Source organism: Vigna umbellata, chromosome 3 (assembly GCF_029865625.1).
Source record: "Vigna umbellata cultivar VRB3 chromosome 3, Vumbellata_1.0, whole genome shotgun sequence".
Taxonomy (NCBI): domain Eukaryota; kingdom Viridiplantae; phylum Streptophyta; class Magnoliopsida; order Fabales; family Fabaceae; genus Vigna; species Vigna umbellata.
Window position 1 is genome coordinate 31,808,880 of NC_142167.1, and position 15,161 is coordinate 31,824,040.

General features: G+C 31.0%; 1 protein-coding gene across 1 annotated transcript; it reads right to left on the bottom strand.

Moving 5' to 3' along the window:
• Nucleotides 1-4,085: 4,085 nt before the first annotated feature.
• LOC124839320 (transmembrane protein, putative (Protein of unknown function, DUF599)) lies at nt 4,086-4,991 on the bottom strand. The gene is made up of 2 exons (XM_047315090.2): nt 4,774-4,991; nt 4,086-4,692 (listed from the first exon to the last, which is right to left on the bottom strand). The coding sequence occupies exons 1-2, from the start codon at nt 4,936-4,938 to the stop codon at nt 4,180-4,182; spliced, it is 678 nt and encodes a 225-aa protein (XP_047171046.1). The 5' UTR covers nt 4,939-4,991; the 3' UTR covers nt 4,086-4,179.
• Between the last annotated feature and the right edge of the window lie 10,170 nt (nt 4,992-15,161).

Genomic DNA, 15,161 nt, shown 5'->3' on the forward strand with positions numbered 1-15,161 from the left:
TTATTTTGAAAGAAAATAAAATCAATTTCCTCTATAATCTTTTGTTATTTGAACTTTTGCTATTTGAAAGAAAAATGGAGAGAAAGACTTAAATGTTTCAAATAATTTATGTACCAGTTGTGAGCTTAACCAGTATAAAAAAAATTGGAAGGGAGTACTCAAATGTTTCAAATACTTTATAAATACTTTCTACAGTTGTGCTTCTTCTTCCACTCATCTCCGCTATATATATATATATATATATATATATATATATATATATATATATATATATATATATATATATATATATATATATATATATATATATATAAACTCTACCAGATTGAGAGAAATTTTTTTATCTAAAGTGTTAACATCAGTTGGTAGGAAGGACCGAGGCGTATAAGCCTCTACTACCTCAGGCCCAGGAAGGACCGAGGCATATAAGCCTCTTATTTCCCCAAATTGAACGAAAACCTAGCCCCCTCGCTCTCGCCTCCTTCCCCTCACTCTCGCCTCCCTCGCTATTGCCTCCCTCCCCTCGCTCTCGCCTCCCTCGCTCTCGCCTCCCTCGCTCTCGCCTCCCTCCCCTCGGTCTCGCCTCCCTCGTTGTCGCCTCCCCTCGCTCTCTCGCTGGCTTGCTCTCTCGCTCTGTCGCTCTCTCGCTCTGTCGCTCTCTCGGTCTCGCTCTCTCGCTCCGTCGCTCTCTCGGTCTCACTCTGAAGACTACTGCTCCAAAATCTCCTGCGAGTGTGTCGTCTTTGGAGGGAAGAGCAAGCGGTGGTGGTGCGTCAATGGTGGCGACGGTGATAGTGGTGGTGGTGGTGGTCAGATTAGGGTTTTTTTGATGTTGATGGTGGTGGTGCGAATTAGGGTTTGATGACACTGGAGAGCTTTTGACCGTAGCTGCTTTGGGTTTTGCATTTGGTTTCAGTAGAGTTTTGCATCAGTAGAGTTTTGCATTTTGTTGAATTGAATTTGAGAATGATCTTTTGAATCTGAGATTTTGTTTTGATTTGTTGAATTGAATCTGAGAATGATCTTTTGAATCTGAGATTTTGTTTTGATTTTGTTTTGATTTGAATCTAATGTGCTCAGATCTGCAAAAGGGGTAAGGGTTGTGGAGAAAAATGAAGAGTTGGTCTAATGTATATATCAGTCTTTTACGGAGAAAAGAACTCCATGGTTTTGCTCACTAGTACATTCGAGGGACATGACCTCGGTTACTTATGCTTATAAACACCGGTTCTATAACCAGTGCATATCCACACGAGGTAAAAACTCTATCTTTTTGCCTCGGTTGTCAACCGAGTCAATATCTCATATTCTCCTGCCTCGGTTGGACCTGAACCGAGGCAGTACAGTGAAAGCAGTGTGTTGAAAGCAGAAAACGCAGAAAGCAGAAAACGCAGAAAGCAGAAATTGAAAGCAGAAATTGAAAGCAGAAAGCAGAAAGCAGAAAGCAGAATGCAAGCATTGAACACAAACAAAATCTGATAATGCAATGTTGAAAGTAGAAAGCATTGAACACTGATAATGCACCTTGCAGGCAAATTCATTCAATGTTTGTGGAACTAAGAAAAGATCTTTCTTCTACAAACACGAGATCATATCATATTTATTCAATATTACATAGAAGAAAAACAACAACACTAAAGTTTTGCAAGACCACCCAAAACACAGATGAAGCAAAAATCCCGCCGCGCCCAAAACACAGATCAAGCAAAAATCCCGCCGCAGAGTCGCCGCAAAGCCGTCGCGCCCTCCGCATTTTCCTCTGCCGCTTCTCCTCCTCCGCCGTCATCAAACCCTAACTCGCACCACCACCATCAACATAAGAAAAAGCCCAATCGCAACCTGTTCAACCTCCATGGCCGCCGCGAATCAGCAACCTCAGACGACGCCGCAAATCCACAACCATCAACATCAAACCCTAACGACCACCGCTTGCTCTTCCCTCTAGAGGCGACACACTCAGACGAGGTGGAAGCTGCGCAGCCGTCGCACGACGAGGTGGTGGCTCCCGGTGGTAGGGTTTTCGCGAACAGCCGAAAGGATCTCGTTTTCGGAGGCAGCAATGGCGGAGGGCTCGCCGATCTGGAGCAGCTTGGCGATCTAGAGCGGCGGAGGCAGCAGTGGCGGAGGCGCGGCGGAGGCTACAGTAGAATGGGAGAGAACGGAGGGAAGAGTGGGAGAGCACGACAAAGAAGAAGTGAGAGCACGAAAGATGTTGGGAGAAGTGAGAGCACGAGGGAGGGAAGAAGAAGAGTTGGGCGGTGGAAGTGAAAAATATCATAAGAGAAATGGAGAAGGAGCACATGCCTCGGTTTTCATCAAAACTGAGTTAGTAGTGCTTTTTAGGCATCGGTTGCTGAGCAACCGATTTAATAGCTCTTATCAGTCCCATCAGCTGTACAGCGGAGCAGGTTTGGACACCGGTTTATGTCTCGGTTTTACGTAGAACCGAGTTAGTAGCACGTTTTAGACATCGGTTCTGAGGCAACCGAAGCATATACTTAAGTTATTATTACGAATCTGCCACCGTACTTTTATACGCTTCGGTTTCGCTTAAACCGAGCGTATATTGCGCTTTCTAATCCCTTTTTTTTACTAATGGCTTAATCGAGTTCTCTCCTTGTTCAAAGTTTCTTATTTGTGTAATTTGCAACGAAGATGTGAACTCTCTAGGCAAGTTAGTGTATAATGTGTGCCACTGCTAGAATACTCTATGACAGTCTAGGAAAATCTTAACGAAAAATAATAAAAAAAAGATCCTACTGCCTCGTTAATAATAAAATTTTAAATAATAATAAAATTTTAAATAATAATAAAAAGACCGTAGGCAATTATTGATGAAATGAGACTCTTGATAATTGTAATGATAAAATACTAACCAATATCATCGTTAATAATAAAAATTTTAAATAATAAAAATTGTAATTAATCATCTGACAATATTTGTTTTCATAATTGCAAAATTGCAATGATAAGTTATTAACCAAAAACAATTCATTGGTAACAACAATTGTGATTTATCAACAAATTTTTTTTAAAAAAAATTATTGATGGATTTCGTATGGATGAAAGTTTCTGTCTCCATTAATAAATTTGAGTTTACTGTCGGATATGTTATCATCGACAATATTGTATCAGTAATTAACAAAATTTTCGTAATCATACTTACACAGTGACTTAAAGAAAAACAAAAAACCATAATTTTATTTTGCATATGAACTTGTTACTAAATCAACTACCTTATTTTCTTTTCAACTTTTTAACCATCCACTTAAAATTTAATAACAATTATTCAACTCTAATTTGTATGTTTTTCCTTCTCCTAAATCTAACATAATGTAAAATGTTTCCTTACATTATATCCATTCTTTTAAGATTTGATACAATTTTTTATAATGAAATAGTTTCGATTTTATTCATGAAATTTTTCTTTAATTTCCATCCATCCCAAATTTAAAATCGTTCTTTAATCTCATCATTAATTTGCGTAGACTTAGAAATTGTAGTTTTGATTTCTAAATGTTTACTGATTCCTCCTATCTCTCTAAAATTTAAAACTTTGATTTTTTTTTTATTTGTGTTTTCTTTTACGCAGCAAATTGAGCAAATTTTGTTAATCCGTCTGGCTTTTATAATTTAGTTAAAAAAGGCCTTCATAAAATTCATAAGCATCAAAGACACTTAGTTTGGAAGAATGCGGTTAGTTAATCTATGACATCATTATAGATTAATTGGAAAACATTAAAGCAAGAAAAATACTAAATTAATATATTGTGATCACATTATCTTTTTCTTTTCATAGTAAATGATCAGAAAATTTTAAACATATGACATGAATTTCAATTACACGAATCATTCTTTTAACACGTGAGAATTCATAATATATTTAATCGCGACGTAGACTTATGAAGTTATCTTGTGATTTTTTAATTAACAGAAAAGTAGGAACCACATTGGCTAATAAAAGATGAGTCTGGTCACTGTTTGGATATTTTAATATAAATCTGTTTATGAAAGTGACTTGAAATAATTTTATAAGTTTGGATATTTTAAGTCGACTAAATATAACATAAAAATAAATTATAATATATAAATAAAAAACAAATTTCATATTATGAATTAGTTCGGTAAAGTTGAATTAATCAACATTTTGCAATGATAAAAGAGATTGTTTAAGGAGGGCTATTTTGCAATGATAGATTGGGTATGTTTGTGAGGAAATTTGCAGACAAAGTCCAACTCGTGAAGGACAAAAACCAAGACCAAGGAAGCCATGAGTACTGGAACTGGACCCAGCATCCATAGCATCAAAGGAACAGCAACACAGAGCACCCTACTTCCCACAAGAGCTAAGGTGAACCCTCTTTCTAATATGGTGTGTGTGTATCCTCCTGACAAAAACTCCCCGTACGCATTCATCAGAAAATTCGCATCGATCAGAAACCCTATCGCCATCGAACTGAACAGGAAGCTCATCACCAAACAAATTGATGTTGATCCATACTTCAAAACGAACGTTTTATCTGACTTAGAACCGAAAAATCCACTGCTAAAGAGATGGCTAGCATTGTAGCTGTTGTTGCTCAAAGCTGCCAAACCCAAGTTTATCAGAATGGTTATAGTAGCTGTCAGTATTGTAGACATAAGAGTGTTCCTCAAGCTTTGCACTGTCAACATAGCTTTGCTCGCATCACCCTGCACATATATATGCCAATCAAATCTTATAAACATTGAACTCCAACTATATTATTTATGTAAAGAAATTGTAATACTTACCTGATTTAAGTTAAGGCTCCAAGTTGTTCTTTTGAGCTTGTCGATTCCGTAAGTTGTACGCGAAGGATTGTTCTTGATGGTGTGGCAAAGATAGACATGGTAACTCAGTGTGATGAGGAGACTCAAAGGGATGAAAATGGTGTCCAAACAAATAGCCACTCTCATCTTTTTCCCTGTTTTGATGAAGAAATGAAAAAGTTTGGTAAGAATGAACGAGACATGAGATGCGTGTTTTTATAATGGGGGTGTTGTATTAGAAAGAGAATGTGAATGATGCATGAAATATTGTTTTTAATTGTTGTTAGTGCATGCTACGGCTCCTCTATCAGTGGAAATGATATAATGGACACCAAACTCGATGTGGGATTTGAGTCATACGTAACTCATACATATATGCGTCAATACCTAATTAACATGCCACCACATCATATTCAAACCAACCAATTAATCACTTCATTAAATATTCGTAATATCATTCAAAACAATATTATCAAAAACATTATCTTATAATCTCGATGAACAATTCATAATAACAATTCTTTTCATCTGGCAAAGTAACTCTATTATATAAAAAGGAAATGTTTGAATAGTGTAACAGTGAAAAAAAATAAAGGAAAAGAATTAAAATGGTAAACAAAATTATTTTTAAAAAAAAGGAGAGGAAATTCAACCGTGTAGGATCATCGATTCCTAATGCAATAGATGATTCATAAGTTAAATAAAATTATTATATGGTTTCGTATTTAAATAAGATTGTAAATATATTATTGTTATATCATATAACAAATAATTTTTATTGTATGGTAAGAGTGAGTACAAGTCTAGATCATAGCATTCATTTTTTTATGCTATATTACCTAATATTCAACAATGTATTGATTTCTATATCATTGATGATATATTACAAGAACGATACAGTATATATATATATATATATATATATATATATATATATATATATATATATATATGAATAATAAATTACTGTAACATGTTGGTGCAAGGGAGACTAGATTTAGATTCTTTCTTAAAAGGTTTATGTTTGTGAATGAAAAAGAAAATTATTAAAAAGGTGAGATTCTTAGTAACAATCATATGGAAATTTTAATAACATAATAATTTACATACCAACCTTATTCCGTGAGTAATTCTTTATAAGAAATTGAGTTATTTCTTCAAACAATAATAAATATATAAGAAAATGCGTTATATAAGAGTGAAGAAATTTTTAGTGAAGAGTAATCACGTATAAATTAATTGACTATGCAACTTAAATAATATAAAAAACAATTAAAATCTACTTTTAAAAAGTTAACTTTGTATTCGTTTATTAATATAATCATATATATAAAGTTCACATTTGGTTACCAAAATACCATTATGCCTTTGTTTTTGCCTTTTTCTAGTCCAACAACATTGAAATTGCGACCTAAATGCGTTTCTTTTTTTGCAACTAGTGTATCAACAATATATATGAGATAATAAAGCTAAGTCTAATATTTAAAAATTACTAATTGAGATTAAATTTAACTAAAGTAACCGTCATCATTATAGTTGGGTTATGTAGAATTATTTGCTCATGCAACATGCTCCATTTTCTCCACCACATCTTCACCTTTAAAGTTTATACATATTTGTTGTAACATTCCAAAAATATAGCATAAAATTATATACAGGTGTCATCATTTAACAATATAATAGAATATAATAGAACAGTTGCTGAAATAATAAAGTTAAACTAACAATTAGTACAAAATAATCATAAAATTTAAAACTTTACATAAACTTCCTATACTACTACCAAACTATACTCATATAACCGAACGGTTATATTTACAAAATAAAATAGTGACCGAACGGTTCACCAAAACTATCTATACTAATATGACCGATCGGTCATGACCTAAATAGCAGGAGTCTCGCCGTCTAGCTCCTGTTCTAGAGTGAACTCTTCCCCTTCTGCTCACATCCAAAAAGGATGATCATTGCAAGAGAAAACCGAACGATAATATGGACAAAACAAGAAATAAGGGTAAGCTACTATAATTTAAATTGAGCATTCATACATACAATTCATACAAGTATAACAATACAAAATTGAACACTATAGCATACCAAAACAAATGAAGATACAAACTTAGCCCTATGTTACATGCATAAACCGAACACCTGACTTGACCATTCGGATTGTATGAATACGTAGCTTGAGGCCGTTCATGCACTCGGGTGGTGTAGTAACTGAAAAACCATCAGCTGCCACCCGAGGTTAGTCCGTTATAACTCACCCAAGAACCTATGCGCTAGGATCTCCTGCCATTCTCACACAATGCATTAACCATCTCTACTTGAAAATTAGTAATCATCAGAATATTAGGATGAACTCCGTGAATTTCACTATCCATATTCATACTTTACCACATCAATACACATTTCACTTAGACATTCCTCCTTGGAATTCTCTTTCACATTACATGAAACTTATACCTTATTTGAATAACAATAAAATTTCCCATACACCTTAGATCCATACAATTATCTCAAATAATCAGAGTCATACTTTGAAAATATTATTTAAATATAAAATATTCATTCATAGAAGAAAACCGAACAGTAACAACACAACCCTTGGATACGACTGAACGAAAACTCACTAACTTACAAAACTGAACACTAGAGCTTAAACCGAACACTTATAATTTAACTGAACCCTTGGTATAAGACCGAACGATATTTTACTATTCATAAATCAGGACCGAACGGTATTTTACTATCCACAAAACAAGACCGAATGACATTTCATACTAAGTAAGGATGAAAAATGGTTAAATACTAGAACTAAATAAAATACTACCACGAAATCGAACGCTATAACCTAAGACGAACACTTACAGTTTAGTCCGAACACTTAGGATAAATCCTACATACTATTCATCAAACTTAACACTTTTAATGAAACCAAACATTAAAATAGTATGACCATATTATGTACCGAAACTACTATTCCGATTATAACCAAACGTATTTTAAGCCTAGTATAAACACAAAGTCTAACTCTAGTATAAGAATGATCTTTAACAAAATATTACACAACCTGATAAGACCCACCATTAATACAGAACCATTTACCACTAGGGGGCCGACCACTCAACTAAGATCGAGCCGTCATACTCAAATAAAACCAAAGAAAATATAACTCCATTAAAATTCTAGTGTCTGACCATGATCGAGCGGTCAAGATCGAACACTCAGCTCTTCTGCATAATTTCTTCAAAACTCCTACAGACTTATACAGGATTCCCCAAAACCCAAAAACATACATTTCATACAATCATCAAATCAATTCATTCCATACAAATTCATATCACACACAATTAAATTAAATAGCTTCCCTTACCTCTTAACAGACCGAACCGCTCACAGTACAAAATCTGCCCACCACCAAACACGTAAAGCCAATATTTACTGTTTGAGGAAACAGACCACCCAAAGGACTAGAAATGTGATCAGATTTGAAGAAGAATACAAAGATAAACACATGCAAACAGAAACTTAGTTTGCATGTGCCCAAAACTAAACTTTCTTTAAAAGTAAAAAGACCTACCAGCTCAAACCACCACTTGACCGATTGAAAAGAGAACCTTTGCCCCAGCCAACTTCAAACACAATCTGATGAATGATCGGATCAAGGAAAACGTGAGAATCAATGGAGGAAAGGTTGATAGTTTAGAGAGAAGTTAGAGAGAAGGAGGAGAAATGAGTTTTTAGAAAGAAAGTTAGGGAAGATAGTGTATGCAGAAAGTGGCACCAGATTCAAAAATTTTTACTTAAGTACTACCGTCAAAACCGATCGGTCCACTCTGCTTCTCACATCTGTCTTTCACTTTCTGAATTTCTCAATTCTCATCCTTCCACCTAGCTTCCACTTCATCTTCATAATTTAAGGGTCCTAACATTTGCCGTCTTTTATTGGACTTTTCTATTGCTTTGTGTGGTGACATCATTTCAAGTATGGAACTTTTCTTCATTTTTTACTATATTGTAATTAAACTTCTTCATGTTGCCTTTATTTAGGTTATACTGTTTATGAGAGTCTATTAATGCTCTAAAACATCTTATGGATAATTAAGTGGGTGTAGCATTAATTAACACTTATTCATTATAAATCATTATCATAACATTGTTTTAGTTGTTTAAATTTATGCTTTGGAAATGCAATCACTATATTAAATACTTTTATAAAAAGTTTTACTGCTCATACAGATCCCATAGAATTCAACTGAAGATGTTTGTGATATATACCAAAACAATCACCACTTATTCATGGATTTTATCATATATATTTTTATCCAGTGTTTCTGTTATTGTTTCATCACTTTATCGGTGGATGTAGTTTTTAATTTACATGCACATAAACAATTCGAATTGAACTAGTGAATACAATTTTATATTGTGCTGAATGAACCAAACAGTTCTAAAAAGATTAACAAGATATAATTCATAAACTAAATTTGTTTAAATAAAAAATTAGAAAATTTAAATAAAGAACTTAATTTTTTTTTTAAAGTTTTATTTCTTTTTTCTTGTAAAAGTATTTACATATATAGAAACATAGCTTTGTACTAATAGAAAGACTTTAAATGAACCATTGAAAAGTCCACCTTAATGGTTTGAGATGTGACAAATTGCTTCGTATAGTTTACGTGGAATGCATATTATTTATTATATTATGGTTTGTATAGTGCATGTTCGGAAAACTAACAATTTTTTGTTTTTTTTTTAATATGTGTTCTTAAAAGATACATATGGCTTTAACGAGATTGGGAAACAGCAACGCAACAACTCAAAGTACCAAATATATATATATATATATATATCATTCTTTTAACTTACAAGAATTAATAATGAGTATCAATAATAAAAATTGGTACTAGCGATAAAAAAAAAGAAATAAATATTTTTTATACGGAAAAGTTTTTTGAATGTGAGAAGTAAAAATTTGTATGTATAAGTTAGTCAATCAGTTTTTATTAAGATTAAAATAAAGATATAACAGAATAAAATAAAATACATAAACAAATATTTACAATCACATGATACATTAAAGTAATAAGTTTTCAAATTTAAAAGACAAGAAGATAAAACAAAAAATAAAGCAATCGGGCAAAATTAATTTATCTAATCACACGATTCAATCCATGATCTCAATGGTAAAAAATAAAGATACTTAAACTTGCTTTCCAATTTTCAATTTGTTCTAACAGTGAACAATGTAAAATTACAATTTTACCTTGTGCAATGAATATGTAAACTTTTTTTTTTCTCTCTTCAAAGGGTGCAAAATTAATATTCTTGATTTGCAAGACAGTCCTTTTGATTAAACAATAATCAACTTAACAAATTTAGGTTTAGAAACACATAATTGGAAGTCAAACTTAACACATCTCTTCCTTTACAATTATGTGAGGTAATCACCCATTAAGATCCAGTTAAGGTCCAAACAAATAAAACCCTTACTTTAGGTCTCCTAAAATAAAGGTCTTCAAAAAATTTTAATACTAATATACCTCTTTTATATAAGTTATAAAATTATATTTGAAAATAAAATTTAATTCAAATATTATAACAAACTGTTAATTTTTATTGATACTAAAAATTATATTTAATGAGCTAACAAATTTTTCAATAAATTATAATTTTGTTTAAGAAAAAAAGAATCATTAAATATCTTCTTACTTATCAATTTTAATTTTTTTTTTTTGCGTCTCACTGTCTATATTTTAAGTGATAGAAGAAACTAGTTTGGCATTTTTTTTGCGTCTCACTGTCTAAATTATAATTTTGTTTAAGAAAAAAAAAATCATTAAATTTCTTCATTTTTATTCTACACGGCATCATATCATGTAAAAGACTAAAAGCAAAAAAAAAAAATTGTTATATTGTTATTCACTAATTTGTCTCTAGATACTTATTGCGTGTTCCTTTATCAAATTAAAATTATCTCCTTTTAAGAAAGTCTTAATTTAGTAATCTTAAATCTAATATTGTGATAAGTTTTCATTGTATAAATAAGTTATATATATATAGATAGATATATTAAAAGAATAAATTCTTTTTCAAATGCATATATAAAAATGCCTGTAGAATAATGTTAACCATTTCAGTGTTAGTTGTTGTAGGAAATAGGAGTTTTTCAAAACTAAAGATTTACAAATTTAGTTAAGATTGACAAATTAATAGACAATTTTACATCACCAATGAAAAATAAATTTTAAATAAAATTATATATATTTTAACATAAATGGTTTCATTAGAAAATAAAAAAGTCTTATTTTCAAGTTTATTTATATGTCTTCCAAATCTTGAGTCACTCTTGCCAATTCAATGATCTTATAACAAATTTCAAGTTTTTCTAATCATCATATAAACATTGTTGTTATCGGTATGAATTTTATCTAACTCTAACAACTTAATATATAGTATTTTCTACCTTGTTAATATTTTCATTGGTATTCCACAAACTAAACACTATAGCTTATAACAAACTTTTTCTCAACAAGATCATACAAACATACTACAGGACTATCTTTATATCTTATGGTAGAAGAACATGAGGAAGAGTAATTGCGATCCAAAGGACCTATGACAAGGTCAAGGAGCAAACACTTGGAAGAACAAATCTCTTTGGAGCTTATGATGCTCTATAAAGATTGAAATTCAAGGGACATGAAGATCATGACTTGGAGAACAATTATATAATAGGTTAGGCAATTAAAAGTATTTGTAATTTTCTTTTAATTATAAACAAATAGTTTATATTTTAAAATTTTCTAGTTATTTTTGAACCTAATGTATTTGGTGGCTTAAACTTTTGTTCCTATATATAAAGGCACCAAATGCATATGTAAACACTTTTGAATCATATCATATGCAATTGCATTCTTTGAAAGAGGATTCCCTTTATTCTTGGATTAGAACTCTAATTCTTATCAAAAATTAATATCTTTGTGACAAATCTTCACTTGCCTTGACAATATGCTAGATTGTGGCATCTTCATCCCTATCTTATTATGCATTCTTCTCTGATTTATTTTTGTTATTCCTCTTAAGGATTCAAATTGAGAAGCGATAGTACTCATTCGTGGACAAGATTGTATCATTTGGTATCTATAGCAAGGTTTTGGTTTGACACTTTTATCTTATTTTCTATCATATTAAAAAAAACAAAAAAAAATCTTGAATGTTTATGTTCTATGCTTTGTTTTAAAATTTTGTTTGGTTTGTTGTTCTTAGAATTTTATAAGGAGTAAAACCTCTAATATTTTATCCAATTCCGTTGAGCTTTTAATTTTTTGTGTTATTTGTTTTCTAGCTTCGTTTAAATTGTGCGCTTCTACATTTGATATGTGGAAATTATGTGTTTTTGTGTTAATTGTAGTCCTAATTAACTATTTACCTTGATCTTGCATGAGTTTTGATGTTAAAGGACAATCTGGTTAGTTTTCTTTGTTTGTGTGCGAACTACAAAATTGAAAAAAAAATAGTGGATCCAAGTCCAAAGGAAACTAATATATTGAAAGAAAAGAAAAGGAAAAGGAAAAAATAGGATATAAGAGTAAAAAAATAGAGTTCCACACATTGTTGCACTATTCTTTATAATTGTTAATCTATTAAATTATGTTCAGTCTTTTTTTAAAATCTCTGCATTGTCTCATTTAACTCTTTTTTATAGTCTTTTTTTTATTGTTTTATGCCTTTCAAAATTTCTAGAAGTTTTGTCTAAGAGTTTTGTATTTTCTTTTACCTATTGAGTCAAGATTTAGATCTTGCAACGTTTTTCACATTATTTATTCACTTTTTGCTTAAGCTGTTGGAGTTCTCTACTAAAAAATTAAGGGGAATTAAGTGGTAGAGGTAAGAGAGTATACCCAAGAAAAGGCTTCTAAGTGTGATATACGAGTGAAATTTGAGTGAAACACTTAGAAGAATGGTGAGGTCCCAAATATATATATATATATATATATATATATATATATATATATATATATATATATTATTAACATTTTCTTGCAAGACATGACTTCTTCTCAAAATAATAACCCTCAATCACCTAAGACTACGACAATTATGATTGAACTTAAGCATCTGAACTTACAAATTACTCAAATGCAACAACACACTCAAATGTAGTTTGAAAGGCTTTAAAAGTCTAACGAAGATGTGAGTGTGAGATTGGAGGAAATGGAGAGAAGGAGAAAGAGACATGATGATTGAGACCATTATTCTCACAATGATGAAGAGGAACATGTTTTTAATTTGTGGCTTCACTCTTTATGCAAATTCTTAAAAAAAAGCAACTTTTAATTTGTGTCTTCAGTTCTTTATGCAAATTCTTAACAAAAGTAGCTTTAGCAAACATGCTCCTCTTCATCATTATAAGAATAATGGTCTCAACATTGTGTCTCCTTCTCCTTCTCTTCACTCTCTTCAATCCCATAGTTACAGCTTTATTAGATTTTTTGAACCTTTCAAACTTCAATTAAGTGTGTTGTTGTATTTGAGTCATTTGTAAGTTGACCTTTTCAAGTTCAACCACAATTGTGGTAGTCTTAAGTGATGGAGGATCACTATTTTCAGAAGAAGTCATGTATGTATGTACACACACACACAAAAACACACACACATAAATGACCTCACCACTTTTTTAAGTGTTTCACTCAAACCTCACTCGTATATCACACTTAAAGGTTTTTTCTTGGATGTACATTTTTACCTTTTGTCACTCCATTTTCCTTTAGTGCTTGGTAGATAACTCCAATAGCTTAAGCATATAGCAAACAATGAGAAAAACTTTTGCGAGATATAAATATTGACTCAAGAGATCAAAGAAAATATAAAACTCTAGACAAAACTTCAAGCAATTTTAAAAGACTTAAACAATAAAAATAAAGATAATAGGACTACCAAAAAGAGTTAAATAAAACAATACGGAGACTCTAAAAAAAGACTAAATATAATTTAATAAATTAACAATCATAAGAAATACCGCAACATAATAATTGTATTGAACTCTATAATTTTTATTTCATTGTTTTTACTCTTGGATCCTTTCTCTATTTCTTTTCTTTCAATATATATTTGTTTCCTTTTGACTTAGATTCACTATTTTCTTTTTCAATTTTGCAGTTCAACTCACAAACAAAGAAAACCAAACAAATTATTCTTCAACACCAAAACTCATGCAAGATCAAGGTAAACAATTAATTGAGACTATAATTAACAAAAAAACACAAATAGATAATTTTCACAAATCAAACATAGAAATTCACAATTTAAACGAAGAACAAAAAAGATAAAAAAAATCAACGAAATTGGATAAAATATTACGGGTTTTACTCCTGATAAAATTCTAAGAATAAAAACCAAACAAAATTTCAAAACAAAGCATAAAACACAAACAAGAGTGTTTTTGATTTTTTTTAATATGACAGAAAAATAAGATAAAATAGGATATTCAAACCATTGCTCTAGATACCAACTGACACAATAATGTCTAGGAAATAGCACAATCATTTTTTAATTTGAATCCTCAAGATACTCAACAAAAATAAATCACAAAAAAATACGAAATAAGACATGAATATGGATGTCACAATCTAGTATATTGATAAGTGAAAATTCGCTACAAAAATGTTATTTTTTTAAAAGAATCAGAGTTTTAATCCAAGAACTAAGAGAATCTTCTCTCAAATAATGAAATTTCATATAATATGATTCAAAAGTGTTTATATATATATATATATTTGGTGCCTCTATAAATTTGGTACAAATGTTTAAGCCACCTAAGAACCCTAAAAGAAATCCCAAAGGCATTAGGTCCAAAAATAACTTCAAATTTTAAAAACAGAAACAAATTGTTTGTAATTAATAGAAAATTACAAATTGTTTTTATTGCCTAAACAATTATATAATTTCTCTCCAAGCCATGATATTCATGTCCCTTGAATTCCAATCTTCATGGAGCATCATTAGCCTCGAGGAGATTCATTCTTCCAAAGGTTTTTTCTTTGACCTTGTCATAGGTCCTTTGAATTGCAATCACTATTTCTCAAATTCTTCTTCTATAAGATCAAGGGATAGTCCTTTATCACAACATATAGTCAAATTCATAGTATTCAATACCATTAAAGATGCAATGCTTTATCTTTGCATTTGACTTGAATTTTTCAACTTTTAGAACATGAACAAATGCCTTAAAACTGAAGATATACAAATGATTGTTGATAACATTATTTTCAAACCAAATTTTAATAGGCACCTAATTATTCAATACAACTATAGGACAAAGATTAATAACATGCATAATGCCTTTTCATAAAATTGCTTTGGCA